At 36.7% G+C, this 17,240-nt stretch overlaps 3 protein-coding genes across 4 annotated transcripts; all 3 read right to left on the bottom strand.

The window, feature by feature from the left end:
- Nucleotides 1-644: 644 nt before the first annotated feature.
- Nucleotides 645-3,147, bottom strand: LOC125211550 (protein trichome birefringence-like 6). The gene is made up of 5 exons (XM_048111403.1): nt 2,108-3,147; nt 1,834-2,026; nt 1,551-1,741; nt 1,177-1,335; nt 645-1,089 (listed from the first exon to the last, which is right to left on the bottom strand). The coding sequence occupies exons 1-5, from the start codon at nt 2,995-2,997 to the stop codon at nt 777-779; spliced, it is 1,746 nt and encodes a 581-aa protein (XP_047967360.1). The 5' UTR covers nt 2,998-3,147; the 3' UTR covers nt 645-776.
- A 2,164-nt stretch (nt 3,148-5,311) lies between these two features.
- Nucleotides 5,312-7,485, bottom strand: LOC125209881. Its single transcript, XM_048109458.1, has 2 exons — nt 6,981-7,485; nt 5,312-6,096 (listed from the first exon to the last, which is right to left on the bottom strand). The coding sequence occupies exons 1-2, from the start codon at nt 7,396-7,398 to the stop codon at nt 5,555-5,557; spliced, it is 960 nt and encodes a 319-aa protein (XP_047965415.1). The 5' UTR covers nt 7,399-7,485; the 3' UTR covers nt 5,312-5,554.
- A 2,454-nt stretch (nt 7,486-9,939) lies between these two features.
- Nucleotides 9,940-16,033, bottom strand: LOC125213772 (probable glutamyl endopeptidase, chloroplastic). 2 transcript variants are annotated; one of them, XM_048114502.1, is made up of 15 exons: nt 15,688-16,033; nt 14,819-15,032; nt 14,583-14,693; nt 14,370-14,415; nt 14,081-14,190; nt 13,498-14,001; nt 13,043-13,171; nt 12,282-12,581; nt 11,753-12,211; nt 11,543-11,608; nt 11,356-11,416; nt 11,126-11,275; nt 10,791-10,928; nt 10,335-10,649; nt 9,940-10,251 (listed from the first exon to the last, which is right to left on the bottom strand). In XM_048114502.1, exons 1-14 carry the CDS (start codon nt 15,944-15,946, stop codon nt 10,344-10,346), a joined length of 2,853 nt encoding a protein of 950 aa, XP_047970459.1. In that variant the 5' UTR covers nt 15,947-16,033; the 3' UTR covers nt 9,940-10,251; nt 10,335-10,343. The 2 variants fall into 2 exon arrangements, with proteins under 2 accessions (XP_047970459.1, XP_047970460.1); XM_048114503.1 differs by having other exon boundaries at nt 9,940-10,274; nt 10,348-10,649; nt 15,688-16,028.
- Nucleotides 16,034-17,240: the final 1,207 nt, after the last annotated feature.

Genomic DNA, 17,240 nt, shown 5'->3' with positions numbered 1-17,240 from the left:
TTTTTGGACGGAGGGAGTATTATATTATAGTATTTAAATTTAATATCACTCAAATTTATAATTTTAAATTTTTGTTATAAAACTAAATTTTAGAATCTTTAATTATTAAAAAAAATCCACACTACACATGCATTGCACACACTACACACACTACACGCACTGACGCACACACACATTGCACGCGTACACACACACATTGCACGCGCGCACACACACACACACTATACATACACTACATACATTGCACGCACTACACAATCTCATTCTATTTGTATTCCTTATATTCACCAAGCACAAGAATGGAATGAAATCCTCATTCACATCCTTATTCCATTCTCGTCTCCATTTTATTCTCTCCTTATTCCATTCCATCAGACCAAGAAGCCCCTTAGTATGTGATAGATTTCACCAAATAATTCATACAGAACCAGTAGAAAGTTATACTCACGTTGTACCCTAAAAATACTTTGGGGATGACACCGAAATTGGTAAGTATTAAAGAGAAAGAAAAAATAGTTTAGATAGTGTTAGTAGATAGTAGGACTTATCTTATTAGTAGTGTAATGTGTGGTGAAAAAGTTTCCAAAATAAGAAAGTGGACTAATTTTGTGGGACCGAGGTAGTATATGATTAGATTCGATGAATGAAGCTGTGGACAGTGAGGAGTTACTCAAGTTAAACTGTCGATGACTTTACAATTTCGGCCTAAATAAATCCTAATTCTGAGAAAACCACACTAAATTAAAGAATTAGAAGACACAAAACTGTTTTCTAGTCTACAAAATGGCCTTGCCTTGTGATTGCAAATGATAGTACAACAATTCATTCCAGATATCTGGAACACCGGGCAAGCACCAATGGCTGCAATCTTGGACGCCTCGATTTATAGTTTTTCTTCCATATATAGACGGATGAGCATCCGGTCTGTAGTCTGACAGCCGCGTTATATTCAGAAAAGTAACAGGTGTCTTCATCTTCCTCAAGACCTGCTCCATGATCAGATTCTTCTCTGGGTAGACAGAGGTGAATGTCTCGTTTAGTGGTCGAAGGGCTTCTCCGCAGTGGCCTCCTGTGTCCCACTGACCCCCGCTGTTAGAGGAAAACCACATTGATCATTCATATTTGATGCCAACAGGAAATAATGGAAAGAGTTTCAACTTGCTTAGTATAATAAACCTGAAATGAGCAGGAGCAGAGCTTCTGAAAAATACACGCGTTTTATGTGAGTTGATGTTCTTATCAGCCCACGATGCCCATGTTAATAGAGCTCGTTCAAAGGCTGTGGTGACATCAAGGCGGGGATAAACTTGATCGCCTTCTTGGTAGTAGTTAATCCTGTCATCAAATAACACAGGAGATGGCAACAAAATTTCCCATCAACAAGCAAATTTTTGTATGAAGCAAACAATATGTTTTCTTTGTATGTGTGTGTGTGAGCTGAACTAGAACTGTTTCATATGATGATTTATGATGTTCATATCATACAATCACACTAGGGCATAGATGCTTCAAAATATCTTCAAGAAATCAACCATAGAAGAAGGCTTTACCCAGCTTTCGTTTTCTGATGATTCCACCAATGTGCAGTATTGAACACAAGAATATCAGCCCCTCTCCATCTCGATGACCCTTTATCCATAGTATCAATGCGCAACGTCTGCCCTCTCTTCTTGCCTATTCTCGCCTTACTCTCGTGAACTAGATAGTGCGAAACATAATACTCAACCGTGCATTTGTAATCCTACAAAGCAACACACAAACACAAACCATTCAACAATACAACACTTACACAAATCAATCACCACAAGTCCAGAAAGCTTTGAGCAACGTCACCTCAAACTTGAAACAATAATTCCCCCTCTCTTTAGTTATCTTCCTCCCTCGAGCCTCATACACCTTCCTCGGATCTCTCACACTTCCCATCAACATACAGAGCATCGACTCCCATTGGTTCCTGTTGAGTGAATCACCAACAAACACCAACCTCTTTCCTCTGATCAACTCCAGCATATTACTAGCATTGAACCTACATACAAATCAAACATAGTTCACGTCCATTCTCCAAATCAACATCGGCTTTCGACTAAACAAGAAACTTAAACCTTACCTAGGAATGTCACAATCATGAGGCTGCCACCTCCATTTCATGAAACCCCTGTCCAACCTCCCATTACTCTCACACCCAAACCCTTCATCTATATAAGGGCATGTAACATTTGTGTACAAAGGGTAGCTGGCATCATAAACCCAATGCCCTCTTGTAACATCACAACCTACTTTGCTCCTCCCATCACCAACACTACTTCTGATTGAACTATCCCCTCTCTCACTAGAAACTCCCTCCACCACCACACCACCCAATTCTCCTACTTTCCCATCAACATTCACAACTTCCACAGTTGGCTTAAGACCATCCGAAGCATTAACACCATCAACAAACAGATTATCGTTATTACCAAAAGGGGTGGAGCTAGAATTTGAATTATCCTCTCTCTCATTAGAAACTCCCTCCGCCACCACACCACCCAATTCTCCAACTTTCCCATCAACATTCACAACTTCCACAGTTGGATTAGTACTATCCGATGAATTAACACCATCAACAAACAGATTCTTGTTACTGCCAAAAGGGGTGGAGCTAGAATTTGAACTATCCTCTCTCTCACCAGAAACTCCCTCCACCACCACACCACTCAATTCTCCAACTTTCCCATCAACATTCACAACTTCCACAGTTGGATTAGTACTATCCGAAACATTAATACCATCAACAAACAGATTATTGGTATTACCAAAAGCGGTGGAGCTAGAATTTGCAGTTAGCAAACTACCTTCGGAGCTCTCGACGCCGAGATTCTGGGCGCCCAGGTGAATGGAAGCGGGGGATGTGAAAACCCAAGTGAAGCAGAAGATGACGAAGATGATTGAGAAGGTGATAGTGAAGGAGGAGACCAAGAACTTGATGGGTTTCACAGAGAAGCTTTTTTGCTTCTCCATAACTGAATTTGCTTGAAAAAGAAGCGATTGAATTGAAGTCAAGAGAAAAGGGTGGAGGAGTAGTTAAGTTTTGGGTAATTTAATTGAACTCTGTATTTAATTAAAGTATTGTTTGCATTTACAGCTAAAACGATGAAAGAGAGAAGAATATTGTTTTAGTATGTAGTTAATGAGGGTTTATTTCGCTTATAATTTACTATTAAAGTATTGCATTTGTAGAAATGATTTATGAATGAAGGAAGACTGGAAGAGAGTGGAGCGGATAATCCGTTGCAGAGATACAAAATGGCTTCGTGTGTTTAAGCTGTATACCACGTGACGTGTCCCAACTTCAAAGCAATGATAGTATTATTATTACTCTCTCCGTTCAACTCTAAGAGTCCCGCTTGAGTTCGGCACAGGTTTTAAGAAATATAAAGGAAAGTTAGTGAAAAAAGATAGTGGAATGTGGGTCCTAATTTTTTATATTAGTGTTATATTAAAATGTGTGTGGAAAAATATTAGTGGAATGTGATACCTAATACTCCCTCCGTCCCGGCTAAGATGACACATTGCTTAGCCGGCACGGGATTTTAGGAGTTATTAGTTAAAGTGTTTAATTGGAGAGAGAGAAGGTGGGTGGAAGTATTAAAATAGAGAGATAAAGAAAGATGAATATTTTAATAGGAGTGAGAAAAAGTGGTTGAGTGTATTAATTGGAGAGAGAAAGTTACCAAAAAAGGAAATGTGTCATCTTAGTTGGGATAGACTAAAAAGGAAAACGTGTCATCTTAAGCGGAACGGAGGAAGTAACATTTATGGAATTTTTCAATCGGGACTCCTAAAGTGAAACACCCAAAAAATAGTAAACCAGGACACCTAAAGGATAGGATAATCTTCATTTCAATTTTCAAGTGCACGTGTCACATTTTAAGTGGACATTTTAATTTTATTTGATGTTGTATGGATTAAATAAAAATAATTAGATATTTATAAGATTTGTTTTAAAATTGGCTATATTAATTTATGATGCTTATATTATCGTCTATATTTCACAGCATAAAAGTGGTGGAATCATCAGAATTATTGTTATTTGCTAATAAGTTTATAAAGATGGTGGAATAATCAAATAATGCACCTACACGCAAGTAGCAACAGGGAGTATTCTATTCTAAAATCTAAGTCTAAGCTCTCTTTTATTTCGTTAATGAATGTACGTAATGTCCAAACATGTATCATATTCTTTAAATAAAAAATAAAGTCAAAACATTCAACATATCAGAAATGTATTACAATTGGTTCATCAGTATTAGCTCATGTATGCATTGACGTTAAATTTATCAATAAGCTAATAAAGACAATTTCAACAAACTAGTAACGTAGTTAACAATGAGTCCTAATTAAAAATGTATTTTACCAAGATAAGGCAAATTTATCTTTTATCAATAAATTGATTAAATTTATCTTTTTTCTATAAATTGATTAATGTCTGATCAAAAAGCAAATTTCTATAACAAATACAATACGTACTCCTATAATTATAGACTTATAGTGAATATTATGACCTTTGGTCTAGTTTCGAAAATAGCTTTCTTAAAAAAATGCAAAATGATCTAGTTTTTGGGTGTAAATTGTAAATATGGCTCGAGTCTATGTTTTGGGACCATACATTTATATGAAAGGCTGAAAGGCTATATTCTGATTTGTTCAAGTGGAATACTTTTTTGAAAAATATTTTCTCCGATATCAAACGCCGTCATTTTATTCTTAAGTAGAAAATATATTTCTATGTAACGTACAAAATGAATCAAATTATTCAGATCAGATTTAGGAGTTTCCAATCAGAATTTCCAACCCAAAAATATAGGCTCATACATATATACAAGTCGCGCCAAAAATTCAGACTATTTTTGTAATATCCAAAAGATTAGTCTATTTGTGCAACTCGGCCAAAAAATCATGTCATCATCAACTGTAGCAAACCTTAATTTAACACTACTATTGCTTCCACCAAATAATGTTGAATTATGGAACCTAAGTATTGTAGGTTTGGACTGATTCTTATTTAAACTTTGATTCAGGTTATTTTCTTATTATGAATAAGCCATAATTGTTTTCACCACTTGCTATATTATCATATAGAAGCATTTTATTCTGTATGTTGGTTTTATTACTCTTATTATAACTGCACATGTTTTATGTGATCTTCTATTTTTGCAACAATGTAAAGTAAAAATGCAATAATGAAATTAAACATAATATTTCCATGTTTCGCTTAATCAAATAAAGACTAGTGTAGAAGTATATAATGCATTTATGACGTAAAGAGAGAACATTAATGAAAAATATCACCATAAAATATTTAAATGTACGAACTACGTTATTATGAAATAGAAGTAGTACTATATCTTTATAGAAACGCAATGCAATGGCAAGTGCAACGTTACACGCATCTCTTTATGCATAACTTCAAATAAAATAGGCAAACACAAAAAAGAACACACCACCAGTCCACCACCACCAATTGGCCTTTCGAGGAAGTAACAGATCAAAACGAACCACTCGAGTCTCGTTATAATCAAGTAAATATAGCCTCAACGAGCACATGTTTCCTCTTCGGATACCCCAAACCAACAAGGTGGTTCAGATAAACCTTACCCTCCTTCACCGTGGCTGCTGTCACCAGACGGTGGCCAAGAGCCTTCGACTTCCCTACAATGTGGGCAGTCTCCCAATCATCTGTGCTCTCCATCATCTTCACCGTATTGCCAGCAACCACGAGCTTTGTGGGTGATACGAGCTCCAATCCATCTCCAAACATCAATGAGCCCCCAATGATGTTGACTTCCTTAACCACGTCTCCCTTGCCTATCTCAACCTTGAAGAGCTTGCCCCAGAGGGTATGGCCGACCAACAAATACCCGTTCGGATGGTACACTATGCCATTGAGACCAATCAAGCCGTAGTACCACTCTTTTGGGGTAAAGAGGGGGCTCTTGATGGTGTAAAGGAGCTCACCATCTACACCCACCTTCCAAAGCTTGCTTCCCTTTACATCGGTTACATAAGCATTTCCTTCCGTATCAACGGCCACATCATCTGCGAATGTTTTCTCACCCTCTGCTCAAGCACATAATAAAACACAACACTGTAGTCATTTTTCCAACTTTTGAAAAAAATGCAAGTATAGTAGTACTTAAATGCAACTGCTACGAAAATCCCATCTTCAGATACGATTCTAGCAAGCACAACACTGAAAAATCATGGACCACATTGAGATATCCTAATAGTGAAAAGCCAAGACTACAGATATGTCACCAATGATGTTCATAATAAAGAGTTTCAACCTAGTATTTCAATTCTTGCATGATTGCATCAACATCATAGACTTTGTAGTATTTAATTCTTGAATCTTGATAAAAATCCTACCTACCTATAGCCAAATCTTGGTAGATGATGATGAATGCTGGTGACCAAAGTCTAAATAGCAATAAATATAATTAGTTGAGGACCGAATTATTTAGTTGTGTCGAGCTTTTCCACGAGTTTATGAGCAATAACTTCGTTTGGTAATACAGAAATAAGAGTACAACAGGTTTTATGCTCCGCGTAAATAGGAACTTTATTTAGCTACCAAATTAGGCTAATTAGCTATACACTCAAAGATACTTTTTCGAGTGGAAACGGTATTCGCAGCCAGAAAAGGATAAATCGTCACTATTGTACTTATGTACAATGAAATAGTATATGAACTGGCAACTTCAACATCGCTGATTTATCTCCGATTTCAGTTAACACAAATTTACAGTAACAATCTGGTGTAGTCAATGAATTTTCCCCAAATTATAGTAGTAAGAATTATTAGTAATCCTATAACAGAAAAATGCAAATGCAATTGAAACCGTTATCTGGTGTAGTCAATGAATTTTCCCCAAATTATAACAGAAAAATCCAAATGCAATTGAAACGGTTATAGAGAGAGGGAGAGAGAATGAATGAATTGCCTGGTCCGGCGAGCTGCGTGTGAAATAGGCGATTCCACGAGGTCAAATCGTAGGCGGCGACGGCGCTGTACTTGTTCCCTTGCACGTCGGCGATCGCCACCAGCAAGCGATTCCTCGGCCGGTCAATCGCCATTCCCAGCGTGGAGTTCTTCCCGGGGCCGGCGTCTCCGACCACCGTAATCTCGTCCAGCATTGCGCCGTCATCCTTGACCGGGACGACTCCGACGCCGCCCTCGAAGAAGGAGACGATGAAGCGGCGGTTGAGATGATCCCACTTGGCGCACTCGCGGAGCCACGATTTGCTGGCGTAGGAGTAGACGTGGGCGGCGCGGTCCGAGGTCTCGGAGTGGATGATGTAGGCGACGGGGACGGCGGAGAGGAGGAGGAGGAGGAATCTGGTGGAGCAGAGAGCAGCCATGGCGGTTGGGAATGTGATGAATTGTGTATGTTTTTGGTTTGGATTTTATTGGGGATTTGGATTTTGGTGGGCGTGAGTAGGTGGAGGTAGGGAACAGGAGTGATGATTTCCATGTTTGAGATTCCAAAATGGTGGCTCTATTATTTTGGAATTTATTACTCATCAAACACTTTTTGGATCTGTTGCCTTGTTTTTTATCATATGTATGGTCTTCATCATGGAGTTTTTTTATAGGAATAAACAGTATACTTTGATTAATACTTTCAATATTAATCATGCTTTCACTCCCCTTCTCTAATGGGACTCATTTCCGTTAAATTTCGTTCATCTATAAAAATCTATAAAATCTATGGCGAAAAGAATTACCGTTAAGTTTCTTCCATCTATAAAATTTGTGATGTAAAGAATACGACTCCTATTCACTAGCGGAGAGAGTATAGGATATACTATCATTTTCCATCTTGATCTATACATAAACAACATTACAACCCTAAAATCATTAGATTTTTAATGAAAAAATATAATCATTCATGCTTTTGTCCTACAAGACATCTGATATGTGTTACTCCATGTTTTCATGATATAACAATGTGTAGGCTTGATATCATTCTATCCAGTGGCGGAACCAGAAATTTAAATAAGCCGGGGCTGGAAGAAAAAAAAAAACTCTCTCCATCCCATTTCAATTGACTGACTGTTTTTCGGTACGTGTTTGGAGAAAATGATAATAAATAGTTAAAGTGGAGAGAAAAAAAATATGTAACAGTTACAAATAATGTAGATACGATTCTCTTCTAAATTATTCTCTCTCTTACTTTACTTTCTCTCAAAAATAAATTAATCACTTGAGCCAGAATGGAAGGAGTATATAATAAAAAAATGTTGTATTAAATTTTACATGTAATTTATGCACAATTCTCACCGGACACTAGATGGTAACAGTTTTGGACGAGTAGATATGTAGCGCTAAAAAGTCTCATTTTCATTTGAGATTTCTCTTTCAATGTATTCAACCAATATATCATTCTTCTATTTGTCTCTTATTCTATTTTGCAAATAAGAAGTATTAATAAATTTTATTGATAAAAATATATTTTTAACACAAGTTGTTACAATCAATAAGATCGGTGTGAATTCACTTAAATCCAAAATTGGATTATTACTATTTAAAGTATTTGTAATTGCAGTTGAATTATTTCGTAATTTTTTGGGAGTATTAACAATAAAATGTTATTAGGAAAGTAAGAAAATAATATTATATAAATTAATTTCATTATTATATTTTTTTTACTAGCTTTTTAATTTACAACATTTAATGTCACTAATTTTGTCATACTATCAATTGGGTCCAAATACCGATTAATTTCATTATTTTATTTTGTTTTATGTTATACGAGAGAAAAACTATGTTAAGTGATGTTATAAAGTTGTTAAACAATTAAAGTTAAAAGATATTAAACAATTAAGTTCTACAAACGCCCAATAGTAAAATAAAAGGCCCAAAACTAGTAAAAGTCCAAATAGTGTGTCTTTCCCGTTTCAGAGATCGGCGTTGCGTCGATTTGGATTGCAGGGCTCCTCAAGCTATCTGAGGCGGAAACCTGGCGGAGGGAATTTGGGTCTATGTGGTTCCGCCGCTGATTCTATCTACTCTTGTAGGGAGTACTACTTAAGTGAGAAGACATGTTAGCATTATTTTCAAACTGAATTATAGTACAGCCTGTTCAAAACCAAAACAAATGCTTGATCAAACAATTACATATTTACACACACCAAGGGATCAAGGATACATTTTATAGTACTACTTAAGTCAACAAGTGTATCGATTTTCATCTGACAGACTGTCGTGGTTTCCAATTCACAAATAGTCAAATACTGAGTGATCACTGATAGCTAATCGTTCATATATCGAACTCATACTCAATTCATCATGTGTATCGACTTCCGATAATAGTTTCAAAAACATAAATATCAAATGATATTGCCAAAGTAACGTCAAATCTACATGCACGTCGCTGTGTGTGATTAAATAGTAGTATGCAGTTAGGAAGTGGGTGTATGATGATGAGCTAATAATTATAAAATACTAAAAGTGTGCAGGGGGGTAATGTGTTGCTATTAATTTATTTGACTTGATTTCAAATCGGCACAGCTAATACCCTTTTTCAGATGGTATGACAGGCTGACTAAGTCTAATTTTATTCATGTATTTAAATGAGCCTAAACCAAATGAAACCATGTTTCAACACTGATTACCTTAATCCCCAAATCTGATGGATTATTTAATTATAGTATCATAGCACTGCAAATCTTCTTCCACCTGAAGAGACGGGTAAGAAAATTGGGATATGAGACACTTAAGAGCCTTCCTAGTATGATGGAATATTACTGTTCCTAATTCAATTCTATTTATTTGCCAGGAGATAGTAGAACAAAAATGCAAAGAAAATGTCATTTCATTCGTATCATCATTCTATTCACTCTCATTCAATACCATCATAACAAGAGTATAATTCCCTAACAACAGATACAAGCATTACATTTACTGCCAAAGATAAAAATTAAGATGCTGAATCAAGAAGATAGAGAATATTCTTAAGTTACATAAGTTTACAAACATAAAAAACCAAAATGAAGAATTATGATCAAATACACATTCCAATAATTTGCTCCAGGTGCAATAATTATTTGTTTATGAAACCCTGGACAGTTGCATTGATTGACCACTTTTCACCCAGATCACTTTAGAAGAGAAAATAAGGCAGTTTGTAAACCGAGCCGTGCAGTTTCAGTGATGCTGTTAAAATATTATACCAGTTGACCGCTGATACGCTTCACCGAGCTCAGGTTCATCTGTTCCAAGTCACAATCAATATCTGCAACACAGTAGTAAGGCATATTAGGCCAATTCATGTTATTTTGATCGAGCTACTTACTGGTGAAAATTACCACAATGAAGATTTGCAAATAATTTGAATTCTGTCGGGTTCTTGATCTGGCTGCTCTGTCACTCCTCCAGCAGCTCCGACAACTTTAATTTCTGCACCTGATGTGTCTTTATTTGAACTTTCTTCAGTTGCCACAGGTTCTTCGCCAGCATTAGCCACACAGTAGCTTTGCAGCCACCTATCAGTTTCCCAGAGAACGTGCATCACGCTCTCTCGTGCTGAATAACCATGGCTTTCAAAGGGAAGAATAACAAGGCGACAAAGTGCACCATGTCCTTTCAATGCATTGAAGAACCGATCTGACTGCATTAGAATTACAAATTACAACTTAGTCCAGAATTTGTTAGACAAAAGCATGTGGAAGGATATAAGGCCATAGCAAATGTCTTCTTTACTAATCATATTAGTGCCAATATGCAAAAGAGAGAAAGCATAGGTCCCCACCTGCATTGTCAGGGTTCCTGAATTGTTATCTTCTTCTCCATGGATGAGTAAGATAGGCTTCTTAATTTTATTAGCCGATATGAATGGGCTCATTTCAACATAGGTGTTGACGGCCTCCCAAAGTGTCCTATCCTCATTCTGTATGTGGGGAAGAGAGAAATAATTTAACAAAATGCAAACTGAAGAACAAAAAGAAACTTTCGAACCAATTATTCAAAATAACCTCCTAGATCTAATGCAGATAAGCACAAGAGATGCTTCAGAAAGAGCAAAATGATAATGCACAAACTAAGCTGCAGCAATTATGTCCTTATCAATCCATTCTAAAGGACTACCTGAAATCCAAACGGAGTAAGTGTTCTGTTATATGCACCAGAGCGAGCAATTCCACAACTGAAAAGATGTGGTGCATGAGCAAGGAGATTTGCAGTCATGAAAGCCCCATATGAATGACCTCCAATAGCAATTTTGTTAGGATGAGCCACCTGGAAGAGACCAATGTCAATATCATTGCCATTTTTCAGTAAAAACTGCTTTTATGAAAAATAGAAGTGGAGGAACATACTCCCCGGCGAATAACTTCATTCACTGCAGCCTCTGCACTTGCAACAAGCTGCTCCACATAGCTGATGAAAGAAAGCAGTTATTAAGTTATTAATGAATACTGGCAGAGATCTAATGGATCTTTTGGATCCTCCAAAAGATCACATCTATCAAGTAGTAAAACAGATACTATCATTCAGTCAAAATACCTATCATTTGCCTCCTCAGTACCCTCTCCAATTATAGGAATTGTTGGTCCTGATAAGATAGCAAACCTGAAAGATTTTAAGTCATTAGAGACTTAGAGTACAGCAAATGTGCATTACATCAAGCCTAATGATGAGGTCAATGAGAAGCTAATGACTATGAACAATAAAAAGATGGTACAATCTTAAGCAAGTGATAAGGAGTCTGTCTACCTTCTTGCTAGCCAGAGTAGAGGAGATGTTGAACCAATGCCGGCGAACTCATTTGGGGAGCCACGCACTTGACTAGCTGCATTTTTGCTTTTAAACTCGCCAGGATAGGACCACATTAAGCATGGAAGTGGGCCGTCTCTTGCAGGATCATAATCAGGAGGAAGATACAATGTTGCAGTGAGTTGAACACCATCCTTCCTTTCATACCTAATCATTTCTTTCTTTAGTGAAGACAACTGAGGGTAAGGATGTGGAAAATCTGTGATCTGACATGCTTTCTTTTCTGGCCAACTCAGCATGTAATACTGTGTGTTTTCAGTTTTGGATTCTTTTGAGGTTAATACTTTTAACCGATTAAGAGGCATGTCCCCTTCATCCTGATCGGACATCAGAGCAACAACAGTCTCGTAATATTTTTCCTTGTCACTCTCCCATATTCGTTCTTTATTGCCTGTATTTCTGAAACTCTTCAAGTCAGATTCTATTGTTAATATATGATGAAAAAGTAGCAAAAATACAAGAAACTCACATGTCAAATAAATCCACAAATGGCACATTCCCTTCTGGGGTGGCACCACTTCCATTTAACAGGACATATGTTCCTTCATCGCCTTCCTTTTTTATCTTCGCAATCACGTAAGTGCCTGAAGGTGTTCTCCGCAACATAGGAGAGCCAGGATCGGAATAAACATCTTCAGAAGACCTATCAAAAAGTATGCGCGGAGTTGCACCCTCACACCCAGGTGAAATAACCCAGGTTCTTATCTTCCGTGTTTTATACCAAGATTCATAAACTAGGGCAAGTGAGTCGTCACACCAAGAGATCCCTCTGCAAAAGAGAATTCAGAAATGGCAAGGGGTGATCTCAACATGTCAAGTGATTAACGAAAAAAAAAATCAATAACTACAATGTGTCAAAAGTGGAGATGTTGAAATCAATAATCTAAGAAGGCTACCTATAAAACCATATTTGAGTTTCAATTATCGAACTTAGCCAAACTTTCAAGTAAATGATCAGGTGAGAACAAGTCTTTAACTAATTTTCAAAATCAACTTTCTCCGAAAACTTAGCAAGTAAAATCATTCAATTTTCAAAATCAAGATTCTCACTTATTAGTATCAAGAAATATGCTACACATGAGCAAGGAAGCATTAGAAATGTAGAAGTACAATCAAGTACTCATATGATTCGTATCACATTATGCATGAAACTATGCATGACATATACTGTTGCCATATAAACACCAATATATACTGATTACTAGACTAACGCCACGTCACAAATCTTACCCATAGCGAAAATCAAGTTTATGCAAAATAATTGGCTGATCATTTTCATGTGGCTCAGCAGGTTCTGTATAAACTATATCACGTGGAGAGACATCGATTTTTGCATCACCACCGTCCTGTGTCTCAACCCTTTTTCGCCACCAAAAAAAATACAGTTAGCCACCAATCAATTTTATTCGGCACAAATGATCAATTATCATGCAGAATATCCAAAAAAATACCTAAATCCAGTAAAATAAACAACAAAAAGAGAAGTGGAGGATCTCAGATTTGGAAATACTAGAAATTAAATGATGCATCTTAAGCTATTATGTAATTCCTGATAAATGATAAAATGCTAAATACTTGCATACAACCTATGTGCAGTTATACCACATTTCCATTCAACAATACTATCATGTGATTTGGTACGAATATCTCTCGAAATGAGAATTTTCTTTCTTTGCACTACATACCAGACTAGTGTTGATGGCTTATCAGCTCTCCATTGGATTGAGCGCTTTCCTCTTCTGACACTGTTATGTGCAATGGGAATATCCTCGGCAAGGGGTAAATCGCAAATTTCTCTGATAAAATTTCCATCAGCTGTCCAAAGATCAACCTTCCTAGGAAATCTCCCACAAGGTACAATGAAAGAATACGGCCGGTGCATCGAACAAATCATAATGTATTTTTCATCTGGTGATGGATCCAATGATGTATATATAGCCGGAGGCCCAACTGGCTTCACCATTCCATCAAGAGAAACTAGAACAAGCTGTGAAGTTGCGTAGTAATCAAATAATAATTCATCATATTCATCTTTGAGAAGATCTTGATGTGTTCTTGCTTGAATTAATTCCTTCCGCTCATTGGATTGGATCTTGGGACCACGAGGAACCAAGGGCTTCTTTGGAGGATCTCCCCGAGATAGAGGAATTGTACAAACCAACAAGGTTGAGTTATTTAACCACACAAAGCTGCGCAGAAAACATGAGAGATTTACAATGTGAAAAAGATTATAACAAATAAACACAATTCTAAAGGTATGGAGCGTACTTATCAAAAACTGCATTTAGAAAAATATCTTGTGTTTGGAAAAGAGGTCTAGCTTTTCCAGTTTTAGTTTCAGCTACCCATAATCTCAGCTTGCTACTGCTGCCATCATCCTGTTAAGATATTGATTGTCAGAGCCATAACATTCTTATAGAGAAAATACATCATAAATAACAAGCCAATCAGAATGAGAAGATTTGTTCTTCTCTGAAATAAATAAATATTATGTTAGCAAGATGGAATACGCTCAATGTGATCATATGCTAAGAAATACTAAAATGAAAATCAATACCTCGTCAGTTCTAACGGCAAAGGCAAGATGCGTACCATCATTTGACCTTGTTAAAAAAAATAAGTGAGTTAAGGATAAAGAAATACTTGTAGTAAGATAACTATGCATAATTCTTATGATTCCTCAAGAATAGTAATAATGTAAAGAAGAATTTGGATTATAACTATCAGACTGCATACATGAACATAGCATATTTCTCAAAGAAAGGCTTACCATGAAATAAAGTTAATTTTAGCACCACTTGGAAGACCATGTACTTCTTTTTCAGGACCTAGGGTACCATCATTCAATAATTGATAGATTCCAATACCGGTGTAGTATGACCTGGAAGTAAATGCCATGTTATTCTTCAACTAGACAATAAAACTTCAAGCATAAAACCATCTACGCTGTTGGTTTATTAAAAACTAACAGTGACTAAAAAGGTCAAGACACAAACTGCTACCCACATTCTGCTCCGGGAATTGCATCTCCCATCAATGCGAACACCAGCAAGTTTCTCCTCGGGTTTTGCCAAATCTGCCAAGGGAGGAAGTGATCTTCTCTTGAGGAATAGTATTTTATCCCGGTGAGGAGAAAATGATATTGTTGGAAGAGGTGGAGCATCAACTATATCTTTTATCTCTGGTGGAGGAAGCCGGTATCCATTTCCCAATGATGAATCTGCATAAAATGTCAAAAATGAGAAATCAAAGAGAATCGAGCTAAAAGAATACAACCATCACCGACTAATTCAGTTTGCTTCGAAAAATCTACTTCTGATCAATTGGTTGAGACTATGGCTTCACTAAGGTGGTGTTCGGTTTGCAAGATAAAATAATACCAAGATACAATCTAGGATTGAGTTGTGAGATTATTTTAGTCATAGGGGTTAGCTATGATTAATTATCCCATGATTATCCATCTAGGATTGAGTTGTGGGGTTGAAACTTATGAACCAAACACACTACAAATTTTTTCCCGGATACAATCTTGCAAACCGAACGTCCCCTAAAAGTTCTACTTCCATACATCACAAAAATATAGCGCAATGCACATGATACTAAATGTGAACATAGACATCTAGTAATTTTATAATGATACTAGCACCAGAGAACAATATGACCAACTACTCTGTTTGCATTCCTAGTCAATTCATATAGAAAAAAAAAACAGTTTAACCGTTAGTCGGAGCAGATTTCAGCTGAAACGCCATCACTCGCTAGAGCAAATTCAGCTGAAGCCGACAAATTAATTTGGATTGGATAACTTAATCAGCACTGAACAAAAACGCAATTAAACTCAATTCAATTCAATTCAATTCAATAATCGGTGTTACCTTCACAGTCAGCTGCGGCGGATGCAGCACGAGTGGTGCCGTTAGAGCCACCGTCGGCCTCGGCGGCGTGGACGGGGGCGATGCTGCGGAGTGTCATTGCTGTGGCTCTACCAGTAGCGTGCGAAGATGAGGAAAAAGGTTTGATCAGGTGGAGCGGAGGGCGGTCAGGGGGTTTTAGAGAGAGAAAGTGAGAGAGGATGAGAGGCTGTTTGGGTAAATGGAAGATAGAGAAACGGTGGTAGACTTTGTGAAGGCGCATGTTAGCGCAGACGGCCAAACAAAATGAAGTAATAATAATGGCGTTAGAAAAAAGCGCAGTTGCGTATTCTCTTTACTTTTTGAGGGGAATCTCGTATTTGAATGGGCTTTGATTGGCTGCGGGCGGCCGCAGCAGGGAGATAGATACAGGGGATTAGGATTAACAGGTGCGGTGATGTTTCTATTTATTTTTCACATAAATATGTGAATTTAGGAGTAGTTATTGGTATTACTCAATATAACTGAGCCATGAAAGAAATTAGGTATGAAAGTCGAAGTCAATTATAATTCTACAGGTCACCTATTGTATGTTCCACTTTGATATGGCAGATAATTTTAAAATGTATAGAAAAATATATGGAAAGAGTTAGCACAATGCAAATTTTATTTGAATATTTCTCAGTTCCATTTAAGATTACCATATTTCTTTCTTTTGTTTATTCCAATCAAAATGATAACTTTGTACTCTTGGAATAAACGTTTTTCTTCTTATTAAATACTCAATTATAGTACATAATTTTTCTTCTTTACTTCACTCAATAAAATCTTGTGTCAATCAAGAATGTGATCATCTTGAATGAGGAGTGAGTGCTAATTTTATTATAAAGTGTTAACTTGTCATTAAACCACTTGGTTAGGTATGACTTTCAGGACATCATGGGACATGGTTGGTCTATATCCTGGTTGGGTGACTTCTTGCTCGATAACTAATTGGATCGAGTAGGACTATCCAATTCACATTTGCATCCATTGTTCCATCATTTGTCAACCAAATTTTTTTTTACTTTGTTTTGTCTATACATTCCTAACAAACTCGTTGTTTAACAAATTTGTATGTAATAGGTAGAAAACTCACAATTCAATCTATAAAACTTGATAATTTGTGCAACGATCAACTCCTAAAACATGCAAAATTATGAGTTTATCAAAGTTCCAGCTAAAAGGCTGTTAAGAACTCAGTTCTAGTATTTCATTATCTAGAAGAGATTATGTTCACAAGTTAGTTTATGTATTTCAAGCTCCAGAAGAGATGCTGCACATAAGTCAATTTTAATCTATCAAACCCCATACATGATAGTAATACCCACAAGATGTCACACTGATTATCAATTAACCTATAACCAACCCATCACACCATAAAAAAAAAAAAAGGACGGAAATGGCTTTGTCCGATTAAGAATGAATCAATACTGATATTTTAGAACAAGCGTTGCAACTCTGACCACGTGTGTGGAGATTGGAAACACAAAATGCAATACGCTAACTAGGCTCTTCATTTCCCACAAATTAACCCT

Source organism: Salvia hispanica, chromosome 3 (assembly GCF_023119035.1).
Source record: "Salvia hispanica cultivar TCC Black 2014 chromosome 3, UniMelb_Shisp_WGS_1.0, whole genome shotgun sequence".
Lineage (NCBI taxonomy): Eukaryota > Viridiplantae > Streptophyta > Magnoliopsida > Lamiales > Lamiaceae > Salvia > Salvia hispanica.
The sequence above is the reverse complement of the archived record's forward strand: the minus strand, read 5'-3'. Positions and strand labels throughout refer to the sequence as shown.

Coding starts and splice junctions, on each gene's coding strand:
- LOC125211550 (XM_048111403.1), bottom strand. CDS start 2,997: ATGGAGAAGCAAAAAAGCTTCTCTGTGAAACCCATCAAGTTCTTGGTC. Junction 1,742..1,833: donor ATTATTGTTTCAAGTTTGAG/GTGACGTTGCTC, acceptor GTTGCTTTGTAG/GATTACAAATGCACGGTTGA. Junction 1,090..1,176: donor TCTGCTCCTGCTCATTTCAG/GTTTATTATACT, acceptor TTCCTCTAACAG/CGGGGGTCAGTGGGACACAG.
- LOC125209881 (XM_048109458.1), bottom strand. CDS start 7,398: ATGGCTGCTCTCTGCTCCACCAGATTCCTCCTCCTCCTCCTCTCCGCC. Junction 6,097..6,980: donor CACGCAGCTCGCCGGACCAG/GCAATTCATTCA, acceptor GTGCTTGAGCAG/AGGGTGAGAAAACATTCGCA.
- LOC125213772 (XM_048114502.1), bottom strand. CDS start 15,946: ATGCGCCTTCACAAAGTCTACCACCGTTTCTCTATCTTCCATTTACCC. Junction 13,172..13,497: donor AAGCCATCAACACTAGTCTG/GTATGTAGTGCA, acceptor GTGGCGAAAAAG/GGTTGAGACACAGGACGGTG. Junction 12,582..13,042: donor AAACTTGATTTTCGCTATGG/GTAAGATTTGTG, acceptor TCTCTTTTGCAG/AGGGATCTCTTGGTGTGACG.